Below are 20,835 nucleotides of genomic sequence, written 5' to 3'. Positions count from 1 at the left end.
TTTGCTGCTTTTGTGACTGCCTCTTTGCCTCGGCCTGCTGGACAAGGGTCTCTTCAAATTGGGAGAGGCCATGATGCACCGCCTGCCTCCAGGCTGAACGCTCAAAGGTCAAGGTTTCCCATCTGTTGAGGTCCATTTCCAAGGCCTTCAGATCCTGCTTAGAGAGATCTTTGTGTCACAGCTGTGGTCTCCCTCTGGGGTGATTTCCCTGCACTAATTCTCCACACAGGAGATTTTTGGAATCCCACCATCAGCCATTCTCACGACATGCCCGAGCCAATGTAGACGTCGCTGTTTCAGTAATGTATACATGCTACAAATTCCATCACCATATGTTGAACAAAACAGAGTAGACTAGGGCTGAATGGTAAAACAGAGGTTATCAGGTCTAGACCACTGTCAAAGCAAGAAATCCCTAACTAAACCATCTCTGACAGGTGGCCATCCAACTTCTATGCCTCCAGTGCTGGGAAACCCACCACCCTATGATGGTGTCCATTCCACTGTTGAATTGTTTGCACTGTTAGGATGTTTTTCCTATGGCTGAGTCAAAATCTCCTTTCCTGTCATATAAAGCCATTAATTTAAGTCTCTCTCCTCTGGACCTATATAAAACAAGCTATGGGGTCTATGGGGTCACGAAGAGTCGGACATGACTTAACGACTAAACAACAACAATGTATGTATGAATAAACGAATGAATAAATAAATAAATTCATGATAAGAAGCTTTAACAAACAGAAAAGTGATGAATAGGTTCAAAGCAAACATCATCTACAGACTGCTCCCCCTGCAGCCTTCTGTGGTTGCTAGCTACCTTTTCTAATTTGTCATATTTTATTTTAAAGAAAATAATCTGGGCTAGGGGGGATTTGAAGTTATGTGAGACACTACGTCAAGCTGTGGGTGGTGTGTTTGTTGTCCCCCATGTTCCCATCTTTTCCACCCAAACAACAGAGGCCCAGACTGTTTTTGCCAGATATTGTTTGAGCCCCTTTGCTAGAGCCACTGAAGGCAGAAAACAGAGGCCGTATAAGGACCGTACGGTGTCCGCCCTGAGAAATAAACAAACACACACAAATACATCTCTCTTTCTCTATTTTATTTATTTATTTATTTATTTATTTATTTATTTATTTATTTATTTATTTATTTATTTATTTATTTATTTATTTATTTGATTTGGATTTGATTTGATTTGATTTGATTTATATCCCGCCCATCTGGTCTAGTCGACCTCTCTCTCTCTCTCTCTCTCTCTCTCTCTCTCTCTCTCTCTCTCTCTCTCTATCTATCTATCTATCTATCTATCTATCTATCTATCTATCTATCTATCTATCTATCTATCGAGTGGACACCATATGTTCTTTATGTCCCCTCTGTTTTCAGGAATGTAGCAGTACTCTTTATTTACATTAGCCATATGCCTTTGTAGGCAATACATTAAAAGTTACTGAGATATGAAGCCAGCATACTAAAATCAAGAAAACAAATAAAATCATAACAAATAAATGCATACTATAAATACAGGTCAATTAAAAAAAATTTAATGTTGCATGATCCGACCATATATGGTCACGAGTGGCTTCATACCCAGATACAGGAGGGAGGGTTTTATCCTGTCACAATGCAAGCAGCATCCCAACCCCACTTGCATCATCATCACAATGCTACTTGTCATTCCAGGTCATAATGGGACAGCTTATAAAAAGCCCCCACATCTTGAACTCAGGAGCATTTCTCCAGGATGGAGCTGGAGGAGGGAGGGCCCTGGGATCTCTTAGAGAGGATGGCTGGGGGGGATCCCTTGCTTGTGGGTCTCGGTTTGAGACCTGCACTTGCTGCCTAACAGCTTCTGGATGTCAGATAGTGCTTAATTAGAATGCCCCAGCTTTGCTGGGAGAGAGAGGAAGGGAAATAAGATTTGCTCATCCCTGCTCTCCTTAGAGAATCTGGAAGGCCATGCCCACTTAAGTAGACATGGGGTGGCCGGCAGGATCCTGCACTTAGCTTATTTCATATTAATGCAGGATCCTGCACTTAGCTTATTTCATATTAATTCAGGATCCTGCCCTTGGCTTGCCTCTCAGATTGCTTAAGATCAGGACCTTGAATAGGCAGGCTTAAAGTCAGGGCCCTTGGCAGTTCTTCAGGTAAGACCTAAGACCAACAATCATTAAAGAGGTAAGACAAACTGGACCAAGAAAGAAGAGGTGAGTTACTCTTAAGATGTAACCATTCGGGAAGACTTTGTGCCTGGTTCCTTGTTGTCATCCTCTCTTGACAACCCCGTCATTCAGCCCTGGGCCCTCAGATATGCAGCTTGTCCCCCATTGACTAACTGGTCTCACTTTTCTTTTTAGGATAGGATGGCGGATGAAGAAAAGCAAGGGATTCAGAACTGGCACCGGAGATCTACAATCATATCTTCTAAACACCTAGGCCAGTCCACCCAGCGTTTAACCTGGCAGTGCAGGCTCAGCCGGTTGCCTGAATTGGAGCCGAGAAGGAATTTTCCCTGTGGAACCCCATATTGGCCCTGGTGGAAGACATAGGTTTTTGCCTTCTCTGCAGTGCCTTCCCCTTGAGCTGCCGCCTCTTGAGTAGCAGCCAAGGAGGAGTTAAAATGGGTGGCGTGCTGGGGGGGTGGGGGGATGGGTCTTTATGCAATAAAATCTTTAAAATGTACTTATGGTTGTCTTGTCTTTTTTGGGGGGAGATTTGGGGGTCAATCTTTTTTTGCAGTTTAATGTGTGCCTAGGATTCCATGGGGGCCCAACACCCCAGGCATGGAAAGGTTACCCTTTTTTTTGAGTGTAACTTCCTTGAACCCCCCAATCAACATGTTTCGAGTGACTCCTCCACTAAACAGGTGTTTGAGCCCAGATTTTCTGCATCGTGCCCCTGATATTTATTTTTTTAAAAATTTATATCCCGCCTATCTGATCTTACGACCACTCTAGATGGCTTCCAAGTACACACATAAAATGACATATAAAAATTATTAACACTAGGAAATAATTACATCAGATAATAGATTCTTCAAGAAGGGAAAAAGAAGAGAGAAGAAAAAAAGAAATAAAAATCAAATATCAAATAAAAATCAAATATACTGATACTGTGTTCACTATCGCACACTGCCTCTCTGCCATGGATATTACTGGCTTTAAATATTTTTGTTGTTGCTGACTTTTGTTTGATTTTAATGCACCTGTAGTTGAATTGATTTATTTTTATTACACTTTATGGCGGCAGCAAGATTAATTCGTCATGCAAAGAGCAGGATTGTGGTGACAATAAGACTACAAAGCATAAATTGTGACTCCGTTCTCCGTTTGTTCACTTCGCCTGTTTGTTCCAGGCCAGCAGAAAGTCCGGGCGGAAGCAGCTTCAGCGCCTTCCGCTACGGGAGGGGCCGAGGGACATTCCAGCCTGCTTGTCCTGGGGCGGTTGCTAGGGGCAACGAGCGACGCCATTTTGTCCCTCGCGTGGCTGCGGCCAGCGTTTCAAGTCTAGGGCGCCGAAATTTTGGAGGCGTGGGAGGCCTGGAAAAAGGGGGGGGGAAGTAAAAAATTGAGGAGGAAGGGGTGGGTGTTGGAGGAATAAGAATCCCAAAGGGTGTATTCTTGAAAGCAGACTCTCATAGGTACTGGGCTTAGGGGTCGTTATTTAATTAAAAGGTGGGGGTGTGTGGTGGGGTGGGGGTGGTCCTAATGAAGTAAATGAGCACATTCTTAAAAGGGAATGTAGAAAGAAGTCTCAGAGGCATGCTTTCTCCGTTTGTTCACTTCGCCTGTTTGTTCCAGAAATTAGTGAACACAAGACTCCACATGTCTCTGCAGAATCTGCCAGAAACATAACATATTCCAAAGAACGCACTATGGAGAATTAGTCCAGATGCCTTTTCACACAGTCATAGAAGCAGCGCTTGAAAACCCAAGGCCATGAGTTTTCCCTTGGAGTTGAGCCAATATTGGATTTTTTTTCTTTTTCTGCTGCCCTTAGTTTTTCCTAACATTGTTTTTTTTTTCTAGTGAGTTTTGTTTTCCCATGACGTATCTAAAGTATAACAGCCTCATAATTTTTGCTTCTAGAGAAAGTTTAGGCTTGATTTGACCTACAACCTGCCTGTTTGTCCGTCTGGTGGACCACAGGTATCCACTAAGCTCTCCTCCAGCACCACAGATTCGGCATCCTTCAGTCTCGAGAGACGATGGTAACATGCTCTGTATGGAGGACTTGGAACAGCATCTTGTGTGGCTTAGAAGGCCAATTCGAGAGTGACAATCCATTCCACGCTGAAGACAAATAGACTGTTCCCTGTCCAGCTCCCTGATTTTGCTGCTTTTGTGACTGCCTCTTTGCCTCGGCCTGCTGGACAAGGATCTCTTCAAATTGGGAGAGGCCATGATGCACCGCCTGCCTCCAGGCTGAACACTCAAAGGTCAAGGTTTCCCATCTGTTGAGGTCCATTTCCAAGGCCTTCAGATCCCGCTTAGAGAGATCTTTGTGTCACAGCTGTGGTCTCCCTCTGGGGTGATTTCCCTGCACTAATTCTCCACACAGGAGATTTTTGGAATCCCACCATCAGCCATTCTCACGACATGCCCGAGCCAATGTAGACGTCGCTGTTTCAGTAATGTATACATGCTACAAATTCCATCACCATATGTTGAACAAAACAGAGTAGACTAGGGCTGAATGGTAAAACAGAGGTTATCAGGTCTAGACCACTGTCAAAGCAAGAAATCCCTAACTAAACCATCTCTGACAGGTGGCCATCCAACTTCTATGCCTCCAGTGCTGAGAAACCCACCACCCTATGATGGTGTCCATTCCACTGTTTAATTGTTTGCACTGTTAGGATGTTTTTCCTATGGCTGAGTCAAAATCTCCTTTCCTGTCATTTAAAGCCGTTAATTTAAGTCTCTCTCCTCTGGACCTATATAAAACAAGCTTGCTCCATCTTTCACATGGCAAACCTTAAAATATTTGCAATGTTCCTGGAGAGGTTTGATTTGGCCATGGTGACACATGCCTTAGTTACATCCCAGCTGGATTACTGTAACACACTCTATGTGGGGCTGCCCATGGAAAGAGTCAGGACATTTTAACGGGTCTAAAATTGCTGACTGTGGCTAGTTACAGGGATCACATAACCCCCTGTTATTACAACAGCTCCACTGGCTGATGATCCATTTTTGGTCACAATTCAAAGTGATGGTTCCAACCTATAAAGCCCTAAAGGGCTTGGACCCAAGCCGTCTCAAGGACCAAATCTCCCTTTATGAGCCTGCTTGAGTGTTAAGATCATCAGGACGACCTTTCTCTTGGTCCGTACACTTTCAGTGGTGCGTTTGGTGGGTGCACAGGGGAGGGCCTTCTCTGCTGCTGCTCCCAGACTTTGGAACTCCCCCCCCCAACAAGTCTAGCCTGGCCCCATCTTTGCTGATTGGCTGCCAAGTGGAGTTTTTAAATGGATAGTTGTACCTTATTTCACAATGCGTTTTGGTGTTGCTGTTTTTTTAGTGTTGTATTCATTTGATCCTTCTAGTCTTGTATACTCACTGTTGCTAGCTTAAATACTGCCTTTTAATTCTTGTAAGCCAGCGAGACCTTTTTAGGGAGAAAGACGGGATAAAAATATTTGAAGACACCATTGTATTGGCTTTCAGTCTTCCCTTCATAAGGCTAAACATGCTGAATTCGATGGCTTCTGTAGGTTTTTCGGGCTGTTTGGCCATGTTCTGGAGATTTTTCTTCCTAACGTTTCGCCAGTCTCTGTGGCCAGCATTTTCATAACAAAAAACACCCTGATCTCCATAATCACCCAATCTCCTGAAAAGGACAAAAAGCTGATTCCACAGCTACAAATACCTAAATATCCCACACACTACACCAGAACACAGACAGTGTTCTGGCTCCTATCCTCTGAAGATGCCGACCACAAAGACTGGCGGAACGTTAGGAAGAAAAACCTTTGGAACACGGTCAAACAGCCCGAAAAACATACAACAACCATCAGATCCCAGCCATGAAAGCCTTTGAGAATACATTCTGAATTCCTTCAACCAACTTCTCAATATCCTTCTGAAATTTTGGTGCCCAGAACTAGACACAGTATTCCGGTGAGGTCTGATCAAAGCGAAACGGATTGGTACTATTATGGACACTGTACTTCTGCCGATGCAGCTGATTATAATATTATCATTGTTGACTCATGTCTAGCTTGTGGTCTACTAATACTCTTAGGTCTTTTTCACATATATTTTCAAGCCATCTGTCTCCTATCCTATATTTGTGCATCTGATTTTTTCCTTGCCTACATGTAAAACTTTACATTCTACATACTGCTCTCTTTGAACCTCATTTTGTTGGTTTTGCCCAGTTCTCCACACTATTAAAGTCTTCCAGAATCCTGATCCCGCCTTCTCAAGTATTAGCTACAACTCTTAATATAATATCTTCTGCAAATTTAAGAAACATCCCTTTCAGACTGCCATCAAAGCAATTTATGAAAACTAGGGCTAAAGTTTCCTGGGAACAGAATTCTGTGGCACCTCACTAGTCACACCTCTCTAGAATTATTATTTTTCCTTTACGTGTTTTGTCACTCTCCAGCTTTCCCATCTGTGCACAGAAGCCGCCTAGAGTGGTCGAAATGACTAGATAGGCGGGGTATAAATACAATAAATAAATAAAATAATAAATAAATAAATACAATAGTGTTTGGAGGGGAATGCTCCCAGACTTTGAATATGTTTTCAGTATTGCTTTTGTTACCCATTTCTCAGAGTAGTATTTGTTTGATCTTTTTTAGTATTTATATACTCTTTGGTTTTAGCTTTAAATATTGTCTTTAAATGAGGTGAACTGCCTTGAATCCTTTTAAAGGAAAAAGGTGGGGCATGTATGTATGACCCAACTCCGGGAGGCAGTGGAAGACTGGAGGGCCTGGCGTGTTCTGGTCTATGGGGTCACGAAGAGTCGGACACGACTTAACGACTAAACAACAACAATGTATGTATGTATGAATAAACGAATGAATAAATAAATAAATTCATGATAAGAAGCTTTAACAAACAGAAAAGTGATGAATAGGTTCAAAGCAAACATCATCTACAGACTGCTCCCCCTGCAGCCTTCTGTGGTTGCTAGCTACCTTTTCTAATTTGTCATATTTTATTTTAAAGAAAATAATCTGGGCCAGGGGGGATTTGAAGTTATGTGAGACACTACGTCAAGCTGTGGGTGGTGTGTTGTCCCCCATGTTCCCATCTTTTCCACCCAAACAACAGAGGAGGCCGTATAAGGACCATACGGTGTCCGCCCTGAGAAATAAACAAACACACACAAATACATCTCTCTTACTCTATTTATTTATTTATTTATTTATTTATTTATTTGATTTATATCCCACCCATCTGGTCTGGTCGACCTCTCTCTCTCTCTCTCTCTCTCTCTCTCTATCTATCTATCTATCTATCGAGTGGACACCATATGTTCTTTATGTCCCCTCTGTTTTCAGGAATGTAGCAGTACTCTTTATTTACATTAGCCATATGCCTTTGTAGGCAATACATTAAAAGTTACTGAGATATGAAGCCAGCATACTAAAATCAAGAAAACAAATAAAATCATAACAAATAAATGCATACTATAAATACAGGTCAATTAAAAAAAATTAATGTTGCATGATCTGACCATATATGGTCACGAGTGGCTTCATACCCAGATACAGGAGGGAGGGTTTTATCCTGTCACAATGCAAGCAGCATCCCAACCCCACTTGCATCATCATCATAATGCTACTTGTCATTCCAGGTCATAATGGGACTGCCTATAAAAAGCCCCCACATCTTGAACTCAGGAGCATTTCTCCAGGATGGAGCTGGAGGAGGGAGGGCACTGGGATCTCTTAGAGAGGATGGCTGGGGGATCCCTTGCTTGTGGGTCTCAGTTTGAGACCTTCACTTGCTGCCTAACAGCTTCTGGATGTCAGATAGTGCTTAGAATGCTCCAACTTTGTTGGGAGAGAGGAAGGGAAATAAGATTTGCTCATCCCTGCTCTCCTTAGAGAATCTGGAAGGCCATGCCCACTTAAGTAGACATGGGGTGGCCGGCAGGATCCTGCACTTAGCTTATTTCATATTAATGCAGGATCCTGCACTTATTTCATATTAATTCAGGATCCTGCACTTAGCTTATTTCATATTAATTCAGGATCCTGCCCTTGGCTTGCCTCTCAGATTGCTTAAGATCAGGACCTTGAATAGGCAGGCTTAAAGTCAGGGCCCTTGGCAGTTCTTCAGGTAAGACCTAAGACCAGCAATCGTTAAAGAGGTAAGACAAACTGGACCAAGAAAGAAGAGGTGAGTTACTCTTAAGATGTAACCATTCGGGAAGACTTTGTGCCTGGTTCCTTGTTGTCATCCTCTCTTGACAACCCCGGCACAACAAACCGTTAGTCATTCAGCCCTGGGCCCTCAGATATGCATCTTGTCCCCCATTGACTAACTGGTCTCACTTTTCTTTTTAGGATAGGACGACGGATGAAGAAAAGCAAGGGATTCAGAACTGACGCCGGAGATCTACAATCATATCTTCTAAATACCTAGGCCAGTCCACCCAGTGTTTAACCTGGCAGTGCAGGCTCAGCCGGTTGCCTGAATTGGAGCCGAGAAGGAATTTTCCCTGTGGAACCCCATATTGGCCCTGGTGGAAGACATAGGTTTTTGCCTTCTCTGCAGTGCCTTCCCCTTGAACTGCCACCTCTTGAGTAGCAGCCAAGGAGGAGTTAAAATGGGTGGCGTGCTGGGGGGGTGGGGGGATGGGTCTTTATGCAATAAAATCTTTAAAAGGTACTTATGGTTGTCTTGTCTTTTTTTGGGGGGGATTTAGGGGTCAATCTTTTTTTGCAGTTTAATGTGTGCCTAGGATTCCATGGGGGCCCAACACCCCAGGCATGGAAAGGTTACCCTTTTTTTTTTGAGTGTAACTTCCTTGAACCCCCCCCAATCAACAGGTTTCGAGAGACTCCTCCACTAAACGGGGGTTTGAGCCCAGATTTTCTGCATCGTGCCCCTGATATTTATTTATTTTTTTATTTTATTTATATCTCGCCTATCTGATCTTACGACCACTCTAGATGACACTAGGAAATAATTACATCAGATAATAGATTCTTCAAGAAGGGGAAAAGAAGAGAGAAGAAAAAAAGAAATAAAAATCAAACATCAAATAAAAATCAAATATCAAATAAAAATCAAATATACTGATACTGTGTTCACTATCGTACACTGCCTCTCTGCCATGGATATTACTGGCTTTAAATATTTTTGTTGCTGACTTTTGTTTGATTTTAATGCACCTGTAGTTGAATTGATTTATTTTTATTACACTTTATGACGGCAGCAAGATTAATTCGTCATGCAAAGAGCAGGATTGTGGTGACAATAAGACTACAAAGCATAAATTGTGACTCCGTTCTCCGTTTGTTCACTTCGCCTGTTTGTTCCAGGCCAGCAGAAAGTCCGGGCGGAAGCAGCTTCAGCGCCTTCCGCTACGGGAGGGGCCGAGGGACATTCCAGCCTGCTTGTCCTGGGGCGGTTGCTAGGGGCAACGAGCGACGCCATTTTGTCCCTCGCGTGGCTGCGGCCAGCGTTTCAAGTCTAGGGCGCCGAAATTTTGGAGGCGTGGGAGGCCTGGAAAAAGGGGGGGGGAAGTAAAAAATTGAGGAGGAAGGGGTGGGTGGTGGAGGAATAAGAATCCCAAAGGGTGTGTTCCTGAATGCAAACCCCCATAGGTACTGGGCTTAGGTGTCGTTTTTTAATTAAAAGGTGAGGGGTGGGGTGGAGGTGGTCCTAATGAAGTAAATGAGCACATTCTTAAAAGGGAATGTAGAAAGGAGTCTTAGAGGCATGCTTTGAGGTAAGGGGGTTCTGTGGGGTTTATCTCTGCTAGCAACTGGTCTCCAGCAGGGAAATCTTAGGGACTAGAAACTTTGAAAAAAGAGAGAGAAGGAAGAAGCCCTCAGGCAAAGCTTTTGAATTACTGTATATTGGAAATAAAGGGGGGTTCAGTAGGGTGAACCCCCCCCCCAGAGGAGGCTGGTGGTTGTTAAGGGGCCCAAACAGGGACTGGTGGAGGAGTTTTAGCAATGAGAATCTTCTGAGAAAAGAAGGGGAGAAATGTGGGGAGAAGGAAGGGGGGGAGAAGCCCCAAGGCTTCAATCTGAGTCACTTTGTAACATGGCCCAAATGGCAGCCAATGTTAGAAACCTTAAATCTTTTTAGAAAAGCCAAGGGCAGTAGAAGCTCTAGCAAAAAGAGCTGGGAAATCTTGAATATTTTAGTACTTTTTGAAATAAGAAATAAAAGTTTGTTGGTCCCTAATAGAGGTGGGAGTCAGATTGGGATGACTCCCCTACATTGTGTATTTAGTACCTTTTGTCCCACCCCTGAGAAAAGTAGTTTAGATTGGTAGTGATGACCAAAGTGTGTTGTGTGGCTTTGAAGAGGACTCTTGTGTCTTGTTGCGTTTTAATTTGTAGGCTTCTCAGGTGCTCGGTTCTTAACAAGGAAACAGCAGCAGCTGAGCCCGTCTTGCTTTGGTGGGGGAGACCCCTCTTGACTGAGCAAGGAGTTGTTAAAGTTTTGTTTGGAAGCATTTAAGAGTTTTTGCCGCAAGAAAAGTTGCTTTGTGGAATCATAGCTGGGCTCTTAGAGGCTTGGTATTGATCCTGATAGCTCGAGGGATGTCTTATGAATGGCTTTGTCCCTTTGAAGTTGTTGGGTAGTTGTGTGCGACTCAAAGAGAACAGCATTGCCATCTTTTCATTTGTAACTGTGCTTTTTTTGCCCCTGAGATTTAGGTATGGGTTGGGCAAGTTGCACAGAGAAGCACTAGCCTTCCAAGGAAGGCGGGTTTCATAGCTATACGTAGGGGTGGCCCTGTCACACCCAGAAAAGATGCCGGTGAACCCAAAAGTAGATCCCCGCTACTTCGTACTCATCAGGCCCCTTCCCATCCCCACCCAGAAAGGTCTGAAGGTTCAAGCTCGAAGCGACACAATCTATAACTGCTGGGATGTCACTAGAGAGCAGGTGTTCCGGGAGAATTATCATCGGAGGGCCAAACAGCTCGAACAGCAGGGTTATTTTACCCCCAACTGGAAGCCCTACCAGGATTTCGGAGACCCTCTTCACCTTGATCCAAGGAAACTTACTCTCTATGGTCTGGGACAGCTTCCACCGGTAAGCAGGGTGTTCTATAAATATATCATAGTTTATCTTTATCTTCTATTTCAGCAAGCTTTTCAAACCGTTCCACTTTAAAAGCTCTGCTGAGATTATATATTTAACATCAATAGCCACCGCCTGATTTTATTTTATGTTAATTTTAATTGTTGTTTGGTCAATTACATGTTTATGTTGTTTTTGTTATGCAGTGCCCAGGGTAACCAGTGGTCAGAGGGGCAGTTTAGAAGTTCAATCGGTCAATACACTCTTCATTCAGAAAAGGCTATCAATAAATGATAACCTTACAAATAAGAAGGTAATGCCGAACCTCAGGCTTTTTAATTTTTTGCAGTAGATAGTTTAGGGCTCTGCTGGAAGGTGTGATTTGTAGTAGATGGGCAAGCATTGTGGATCTCTAATTGTTTAGCAATGGCAAAAACAGAAGACTGGTGCTGTGAATATACGTTTCTGAGCTATGGGATCCTATACACCAGCAACTTGTATCAGACAAGAAAACAAAAAGCCGAGAGACCAAAATATGGCACCCCTAAAGACTAACTGCTGTATTTTAATGTGAGCTTTCATTGATCAACTCATTAAAATATAGCAGTTAGTCATTAAGGTACAACAACATTTCTCTCCCTCTCTCTTTTTTTGATATGATTTCTTTGATTTGTCTTTGAAAGCCACTATTGGAAACTCAGTGTTCTCCACTGATAAGATGTTCTAAATTTTTAAAACCTAGTTCCAACCCCGCTGGCTATTTTTTAAAACGTTCTCTCTCGTTTTTTTAATCTGCTGTGGCAGACGATTTGCCCTCTAATAAGATTCTATGGAGTAATTGTGTCGTCGCACACAAAGGTGTGACCTTGTGCTAATCATTTGTCTCCCCTTCTCTGTGGTCCTCCTCACCCTATTAAAGGTGAGCGTTCACTGATGGCTCTCTGCAGGTGTGCTGGCAAGTTTTGGAACTTTTCTTTCTGCTCTTCAGCTGCAGTACCCCGAGTGTGGCTTTGTTCTTACTCGTATACAAGGCCACAACAGTGTTTTGTTCATGGGTTTCATTAGGTGCATGGCTCCTCCCCCTGAGCTGCCATTTGGCATCAGGTTCTAACCGTAAGTCAGTCATCTGTTCTAGTTAGGGGAAAAAATCCCACAATCCTGATGTTTTTCCACACGTGACCTAGAAAACATGACACAAATGGAGAAGCCAGGGTGGCTCAGGAATATGGAAGGTGAAGCCCAATGGATTTGGGGAATGCCAGGTTGGGGAAGACCGGTGTCACCTGTTATACCTCTGGAAATCCTTTAGGACAGTGGTCCCCAACCTTGGGCCTCCAGATGTTGTTGGATTACAACTCCCAGAAGCCTTCACCACCACCTCTGCTGGCCAGGATTTCTGGGAGTTGAAGTCGAAGAACATCTGGAGGTCCAAGGTTGGGGACCACTGCTTTAGGGCACTGGAGTTTGTATGTAGTTAGCCCTTTTCACTCCAACGTCTGCTAACCATCCCCTTCCCCGTTTTTGTTTGAGATATTGGGACTCTAACAAAGAATATTATGTCCCCCGGCTAGGGCTTAAGTTTAGTAAGCTATCTGAAGTGTGTGTTCTTACATTTTGGGTGCATAGACTCTTGTTAAGTGATAACTAAACTACCCAAAGTAACTTCTGGCACCATTTTTATACATTAAGCTTCTGCTTCTGGAATGTTGTAATCAGGCATCAAGTTACCTTGAACATTCACAGAGCAAGAGCAGTTTCTGCCACTTCTCTTCCCTTACTGAAAACCATCTTCCCAATTAGCTCAGTGCCAAAGAATGAGTCAGCCTGGACTTGAAGGCCTCTTTCACACCAACAAGCTACAGCCGGCTGGTTCAAAGTAGTGACTACAAAACCTGAGTATTCAAAAAGAGCACCGAAGTCTGTGATCTCTCAGTTTCCCCACGTTTTGACACAAAGCAATGTGAGAGAGATGATCTGGAAAGTCCCCAGAGAGCTAGGCATTTAGAAAAGAATCGATATTTTGTAGGACTGGTGATGGGGAGAGAGGGAAACAATTGTTTCCTTTATTTTGCTGCCCCCCCCCATTATGCCATATGGCTGATGTCTGTGCATGTGCATCTCCTGCCTACTTCAGTTGTGCATGCGTGTTGCTGCTGCGCATGTATTTTGGTATGTGTATACGAGTTTTGCTTCCAAACTCAAGTGGTGGGAAGATTGAGCAACTCTGAGAATGACATTGTCTTATCCCTGCTATTATGCAGGTGATTTTTGGGCTGGTTTTGAATGTGCAACTAAAACCCATTAGATTTACAAAAGACCTTCAGCTGATGGAGCTGAGAACAGGCACCATTGGTTTGTTTTTATTGAACAGGATGGGTGCCTATATTTTTGGATTCACTTTTGCAGCTATGGTTATGGGGACTGTCATGAAGAGCAGCAGCTGGGCTTCGTTTACCACTGCTCTGATTTGCTGAATGGACACAATTTGGCCTGCTATTGAGGTTTGCCTAGCCTTAAAACTGTCCCTGCTATTTTGACTCAGGGAAGCTAGGATCGTTTTCACAGCGTGACATTTCCAGGTGTTTCTTGGCATGCTATCACCACTCTTCTGTCACCAACCTTCTTTGGATGTATTCCCTGAATGGCCTGGTTGAGCCCTTCTAGCATTTATTTAAAGACTGTGAAATGACTGAGTGTTGTTTTTGAAAGTCAATGGCTGATCTCCAGAGATGGGCACACTTTGAGCAGGCAGCTCTGATTAATTGAAAATCAGGAAACACGTTGCTCCCTAAAGACCTGTTTGATTACCTGAGCGTTCCAAACCCTTGTGTTAAAAGGTCTGGTTTGATTCCTTAGCAAACTGTTGCAGTAGGGGGAGAATTAGTTTCCCTTTTTGTCTGTTTAGAGGGTTAATTGCTGTGGCCAATGCATTTGCAATATGCCTTTGGCGGGCTGCTGACTTCTTAACAAAAACAGATTTCTTTTCTTGTTGTTCACACTTAGAACATATCTTTCCTTTAAAAATGTGTAGTGTCATTGATGCCCTGTCCTGCTCTAAGTAATAAGATCCCATTGGGCTATTGTGTGGTTGTACATAAAGAAGATGGGTAACAAGATGGTTAATCTTGCTTCTATCCAAAAAGATGAAAACAAGAAAATGAAGCTATTTTTGTTGATGAAACCATGAGAACAAAACATTAATGTTATTTCTGCTCCTTTCATGGAATGAGTGTGCTATTTGCAGTTGCATAAAACTGCTGGAGCCTGATTTGCAGCTTTGGAAGCTGTTGCCTAAAACTAAGCTGTCTCGTTGGCATCTGGGGAAGATGTTCTACGATGGGGCATAATCCTGACCGGGCATAGAACTGAGTTGCTGCTTCGGAAGGTAGATGTGAAAAAATCCCAATTGGTAAAAATTACATCTGGACCTGTTCACTTTGTTTTGGCTGTAACTCTGCCCACTGCTAGAAAGGAGTCCCCGGGACCTCTCTGAAATCTGATTTGGCTCCCAGGTGGGAAGACATACGTCTCCTCTCGTCTAGACCCAATTCCTGGTTGGAGCTAATCTTAATTTTAAGATTAATGGTCAAGGGCCTGCAATATTGAAGGCTTTATGACAGCCAAAGAAACTGAAAACAGTCTTTGGGATCTAGTCAAAGAGACAGTGTTGGTGACTCTCTTCAGGGACATGATATGTACAGAAGTATGCAATCTTTTCCAGAGTTTATTGAACAACTGATGGAAGGCATTGGGTATTTATAAAGTGAATAGACCCAATTCCTTCTACATCCTTAAGACCACACAAGTGATGCAAATTGTTATCTATTTCTTTGTGTTTTCACACCCTTTGCCTTCCTCTCTAGTTGGGTCAAAGGTCATATGAGTATGGGCAAAGTAGTATCAGACTCGCTGCGAAGCCTTTTTGGCTCACTTCTGTCGCATTCTCATCTGCCTGGGTTCGGCTTTCCCAGGCTGGTGAACAGCTGAAATGACTGATGCATTAAAAGTTGTATTCATGGATCTCACTAAAGCAATTTCTTGCTTATGCTTAATAGAGTGGAAAGTGACTGACGTACCAAAAAGGCAGGTATCCATGAAACTAAGAGCTATCCAGAAATATTGACACCTCCATTGGGAACATGATGGAGACTATATGAAGAAATGTGGGACATTACGAATGTGAAAATCTTGTCTTGGTTTTATCGCATCCCTGTGTTTCTTCCCATCCTTATTCTGTATCAGTCTGCTAGACTTCATGGGGTTTTTTGGGCGCTGGAATTTATGCAGAGTTATATGCACATACTGGAAATCAAGCCCAATGAGGAAAAACTGAAAGAGCTGGGCATGTTTAGCCTTGAGAAAAGAAAACTGAGGGGAGATCTGATAGCACTTTTCAAATAATTGAAAGGTAGTCCTACAGAGAAGGGCAGGATCTGTTCTTGGGACACATAATAATGGGCTCAAGTTACAGAAAGTCATATTTAGGTAGAATATCAGGAAAAACTTCTTAACTGTTAGAGCAGTATGACAGTGGAACCAATTACTTCAGGAAGTAGTGAGTGCTCCAACATTTGAGGCATTCTAGAGAAAATTAGACAACCATCGGTCAGATCTGTGTTGATTTGAATTCCTGCACTGAGCAGGGCGTTGAATTTGATGGCCTTATAGGCCCCTTCTAACTAAATTCTATGATTCTATGCATTTTTCCTTATTTACACATTTCCCCTAATTTACAAACTTGCCCATAGAATAAAATATATTTGTCCATTTTTAAAAAATTATACATTTTAACTATTTGTATTTTAATGTGTAAACACCATTCACTGGGACTTCCTGATAATCCTTGTGATTGTGCAGATTCTTCCCTCAAGTTGCCTGTTTTCTCATAGTGTTTCTCTAAAGTGAGAAAGACCTTTCAAAAGTGAGAAAGACCGAAACCTCTTTTTATATCTGCAGTAATCCTCATGTTGTCTTAGGACAGGAGAAACACATTTCAACCACGATTATGTCTTTTCACCCCATGGAAGGTTTCAGTTTCATCTTAAGCAATGATCTTCGTATTGGCTGAGACACCTCTCTCTCTCTCTCTCTGACTAAGTACTATATCTCTTAAGAGAAACTAAATACGCTTTACTTTTCTATTTGTTGTACAGGTTTATACTGTATATGCAATCTTTAAACATTATAAGTTGACTCATCAGTTTGATCATTGGTCAAGCTGACTCATTATTGTCTATGCTCAATGGTCTAGGTTTCTGAGATCCCAGGCCAATGTCTTTTCCAACTTTATCTGATAACACTGCGTGCTGAATCTGGATTTTTTTTTCATGCAAAACCTGGGCTCCACCCTTGAGCTATCAAACTACCATTCCGTGCTAGAGCTCATTCTTTGCTTCTGAGAGATCCCAGATTCATTCCTAAGAATCCCCAGAAAAAGTTGGGAAAATTCCAGCCAGAAACTCTAGCTACTCCTGGTCGGTGTCAACAATATTGGGCTAGATGACCCAATGGTCTAACTCAATATAAGGCAGAATCCTCTGTCCCTAACACCATTAAGAAAGTATAAAATTAAAAGACAGTTGAATTCAAAGCAGTTTTTTAAAAAAATAAAGGACAACAGTAAAGAAGGCATTCAGCATCTCTTAAAAATTCCCTTCCACAACAAGTAATGGCCGCGGTCACACCAGGGAAATTTCCCCTTGTTCTAATAGTATGTTCCATATCTCTGTGGTGTTGAATCGTAGTCAAATTGTACATATATGGAACATCCCAATGTGTTTTAACGTTACCAGGTCATTTTTTTCAATTTGAATTGCTATGGCTGGCTACACAATGATACCAATTTATTTTCTCTCTTGTTTTCTAGGACACTGCAGCTCCTTTATTTATTTATTTTAATTTGGCACTACATTGGATAGGGGTACCTGTTCAGTAAAATTTCCTTTATTTTGTCAGCATCTCTAGAATAACTGCATTGGACTCAATGGACCCGGCACCCCCATCCAAGGCTGTTGCTTGGCACACAATAGGTGGAGTGATGCAACACCTGTCAATGCTCTGACAACCTGGATGTTGCTATTAGCTTACCTACCTATTGCCATACCAACCCTGAATTTTAAAAAAAATTTATAGCAGGGCAGACATATGGCAGCAATGGTGGACACCTTCCTTGGTAACTTGGCTTTGGAAAAAAATAAATAGGGTTCTGCACATATGTCTTACTGCTATGGAATGTATCAAAATGCCATCCAAACAAAATAACAGAAGCCTCCTCGTAAGGGGGAAATAAACTGCAGTTACACTACTGGCGGGGTAAAATGATTTGACAGTGACTGTGTGTTGTGTGACTGGAAATTTTCTACAATGATTTAATGGGGATATAGGGAACATGTGCCTCATGTGATCACACCCAGAGTCAATGGCCAGAATCTCATCTGTTTAAAAAAAAGCATTTGCCTGCTAGCAGAAGAATCACTGGAATGGGGTTATGTTTTGAAAGTGAGGTTCAATGAATGGAAAGGATAAGGTGGAATACATCTGCAATACTTATTTGTAAGAATGAACTTATGTCATTGCCACAGTTTTCAACAGAGAAACTTGGAAACTGTGCAGTTTGGTTAGGCACTGGGAAAGATTTGAAATTTCTGATCTTTATAGAGGACTGCAGCTCACACATTCCTTGATAGCAGCCTAAAGCTAATGCACCACTGTAGGGTAGATATGTCCAGAAGGCTGTCCTTCAATACCATCAAAAGCCAAGTCAGAACTGTATGTACTTTTTCATTTGCAGAACTGTTATTGTCCCATGCATTTCAGTGTCTCTCTAGACTGCTTCTTGTTTTGTCTCCCAAACTGCAAAGTCTATCACTGAGAGAATAATATTTCTAGCTATTGACACCTGAACATTATCACGGATCAGGACTCTCATTCTGTTGCACATTCCAATTGAGTTCTGCAACTTCCCTGATACTTTTGGTTGTTTGCTCTGTGTAATTAAAGGCTACTGACATCTGTGGGTGACGTTTGGAAGTGGTGTGGAAAAATGAGCTCATTTTAAAACCATCTCCGTAGCTATTTCTAGTGGATGGCCTTGTCCTCCAGTGTCATCAAGCAATAAGCCATTGGCGTTAGTAATGGTAGTTATGTGTGAAAAATGAGGCATTAGGGATTCCTTATCCATGTGCATGGAATACATGTCTAGGTTTAACTAAATGAAAAATAAAGAAGACAGAAACGTTGTGGCCATTTAAGAAATATCTGCTATATTCTAGTATGAGCTTTCCTGGACAAGCTCACATTAAAATGTATCAGATAGTCTTTAAGGTCCCACAATGTTTTTACCTTCTTTATTTTTTTATTTTGATTTTGTCTGATAGACTACCACAGATTAACGTGGCACTACTGCTTCAACAACTGTGTCTAAGTTGGTTGTTTTAGGGTTTTTTGGGCTGTCTGGCCGTGTTCTTGAGGTTTTTCTTCATATTTTGCCAGTCTCTGTGGCCGGCATCTTCAGAGGACAGGGGTCAAAACTCTGTCTGTGCTCTATTGTGGCTCAATAAAGCAATGAAATAATTCCCTTCTGAATAGCGGCTTACTAGCATGGTCGAGATGGGGTGGGTATAGTGCAGCCCTTCAGATATTGTTGGCTTGCAGTTTCCATTAGCTGTAGCCCAGCATAACCAATTGTAAGAATGATGGGCACTACAATCCAACAACATCTGAGAGAGTTGCATTTTGGGCACTTATACATTATTGTCCACTGTGAATGTACCTCACGCCCCAACTAGATGGCTTTGATTACAACTTGCTTGGGTGATACTGAACTGAAATGAGCTACAATCTTATTAATTATACCTCTTGAATCTCTCACAATATGCCTTCAGTTGATAACGCTGTGTTCTAGTATTATTTGAAGGAGGAGCTTCCTGTATGCTTCCTCTGTATGACATGTCATTTTAAATACAACTGACATGTCTCCTTTCATTTTTTTTCTACACTAAAAGACTCCTCATGCTACTTTTGCTTTCTGTTGTCATTGGGCTTTCTGTGCGATTTGTTGGGGAAGCAGGAAAGGAAGGGAAATGCATATTTATTTATTAAAAGAACTTCAATGTTGCATTTTTTGTTTTTTTGAGTTCTGATACCCAAGGTGGCATAGGACGTGCATCACACCAAATAACAGAAATAGGAAACAAAATATCGTAAGTCAGATACAGTATTTCAGTGACAGGGCAACATTATGGCACAGGCAATTATTTATGCTTCTCAGATGGCAAAAAGAAGCTGACGGTAGCTTCCATACACATACCGAACCTTGGGGATGTAGTTAATACTGTAAGAAACATAGTAAAGCCTCTGTAAAATATCTTATTTTTCTATTTGGGATTTGGTATCCCACTGCTGCTTCCATCACACTTTGTGTTATGCTTGGCTTTAGCTGAATGACAGAACACCTCTTCTGCAGGCAGAAGGCCCCAGTTTAAATCTCTGTAATCTCCAGTTAGGTCTGGGAAAGGCTTATGCCTGTTCCTGGAGATTCATGAGCAGTCTGGAGAGATGGTTCTGAACCAGAGGATGAATTATCTGCATAAAACAGTTGATAGCTTTTATATGGATCATTGCTGTGTTATGTGGACCAGTGATATGTATCGAAACAATTCTGTTTTATTCTTGCAACAGCTCTGTGAGTTTGATTAGTTGAATGCCTCTCGACTTTCCCAAAGCCACCCACTGAGATTCAAGGCCAGGCAGAAATGCTAATCAAATCTAAGTCCAGCTCTCTATGAATTAATGTTCTGTGCTCTGTATTCTTCTATTTCCTTGTGGCTCTACCTGCATGTCTGGTTTCCTTAGCAATCCAGCAGGGAGGTTGTAGTACAGTGGGGACTTTTTTTCAAGTCACTATCTCATCCCAGGGGCTTGGCCTGTCACTTTTGGGCCAGAAAAGGATCACAGAGAGCTGCCCACTTATGGATGCCTGGTATCTGGATTAATACTGTACTTTCAGATGTGAATGTTTCAAATGACCTCACTGAATTTTAAGGCACAGTGTAAATTTACCCCCACCCCCGTGGAGTTAGCTAGAGATGATACTGTCAAGTGAAAACAAAGATTTAATGGCTGTGTGACACAGAAGCCCTGGGACTAATGGAACACAACCTCGAAATCAAAGCCGAGTGACTGTTTAAGGTTTCTAGACACCAACTATGATACAGTCTCTGCCTGCAGCTGTCATTACAATCACAAAATGTCAGCAGCGATTAGTTCTTGCTCAGAAGGTCAGATAACAATGGTGAGGACGCCTGTGTGCTGACAGTAAGCCATGCCAGTGGGCAGAGCATGGAAGCCATTCCCATGACACTTTGCACTTTAACCACAGAACTAGCCTTCTTTGTGTGTCAACAGAACGTTCACGGGGCTCTGTTGCAAAGGAGAGAGAGGGCCATCCTCTAGATCTAGTGTCCTCTGTGATATTTGTCAGAAAATACATGCTGGAGGTGATGCAAGTCCAGATCCTCTTTGGAACAACAGACAGAAAGAGACTTGAGGCATTTTGGTAATGCGTGTTCATTAACATACAGAGATGAGCATA

At 42.4% G+C, this 20,835-nt stretch overlaps 1 protein-coding gene across 1 annotated transcript in view; it reads left to right on the top strand.

Moving 5' to 3' along the window:
- The first annotated feature begins 9,627 nt into the window (after window positions 1-9,627).
- Window positions 9,628-20,835, top strand: part of CCDC60 (coiled-coil domain containing 60) — a 66,257-nt gene continuing 55,049 nt past the window's right edge. Inside the window, exon 1 of the mRNA XM_020811622.3 lies at window positions 9,628-11,255. Within this exon, the coding sequence (XP_020667281.3) occupies window positions 10,971-11,255 (285 nt within the window). The 5' untranslated portion in view covers window positions 9,628-10,970. The remainder of the gene's footprint in view (window positions 11,256-20,835) is intronic.

Source organism: Pogona vitticeps, chromosome 14 (assembly GCF_051106095.1).
Source record: "Pogona vitticeps strain Pit_001003342236 chromosome 14, PviZW2.1, whole genome shotgun sequence".
Lineage (NCBI taxonomy): Eukaryota > Metazoa > Chordata > Lepidosauria > Squamata > Agamidae > Pogona > Pogona vitticeps.
This window is presented reverse-complemented; position numbering and strand designations above follow the sequence as displayed.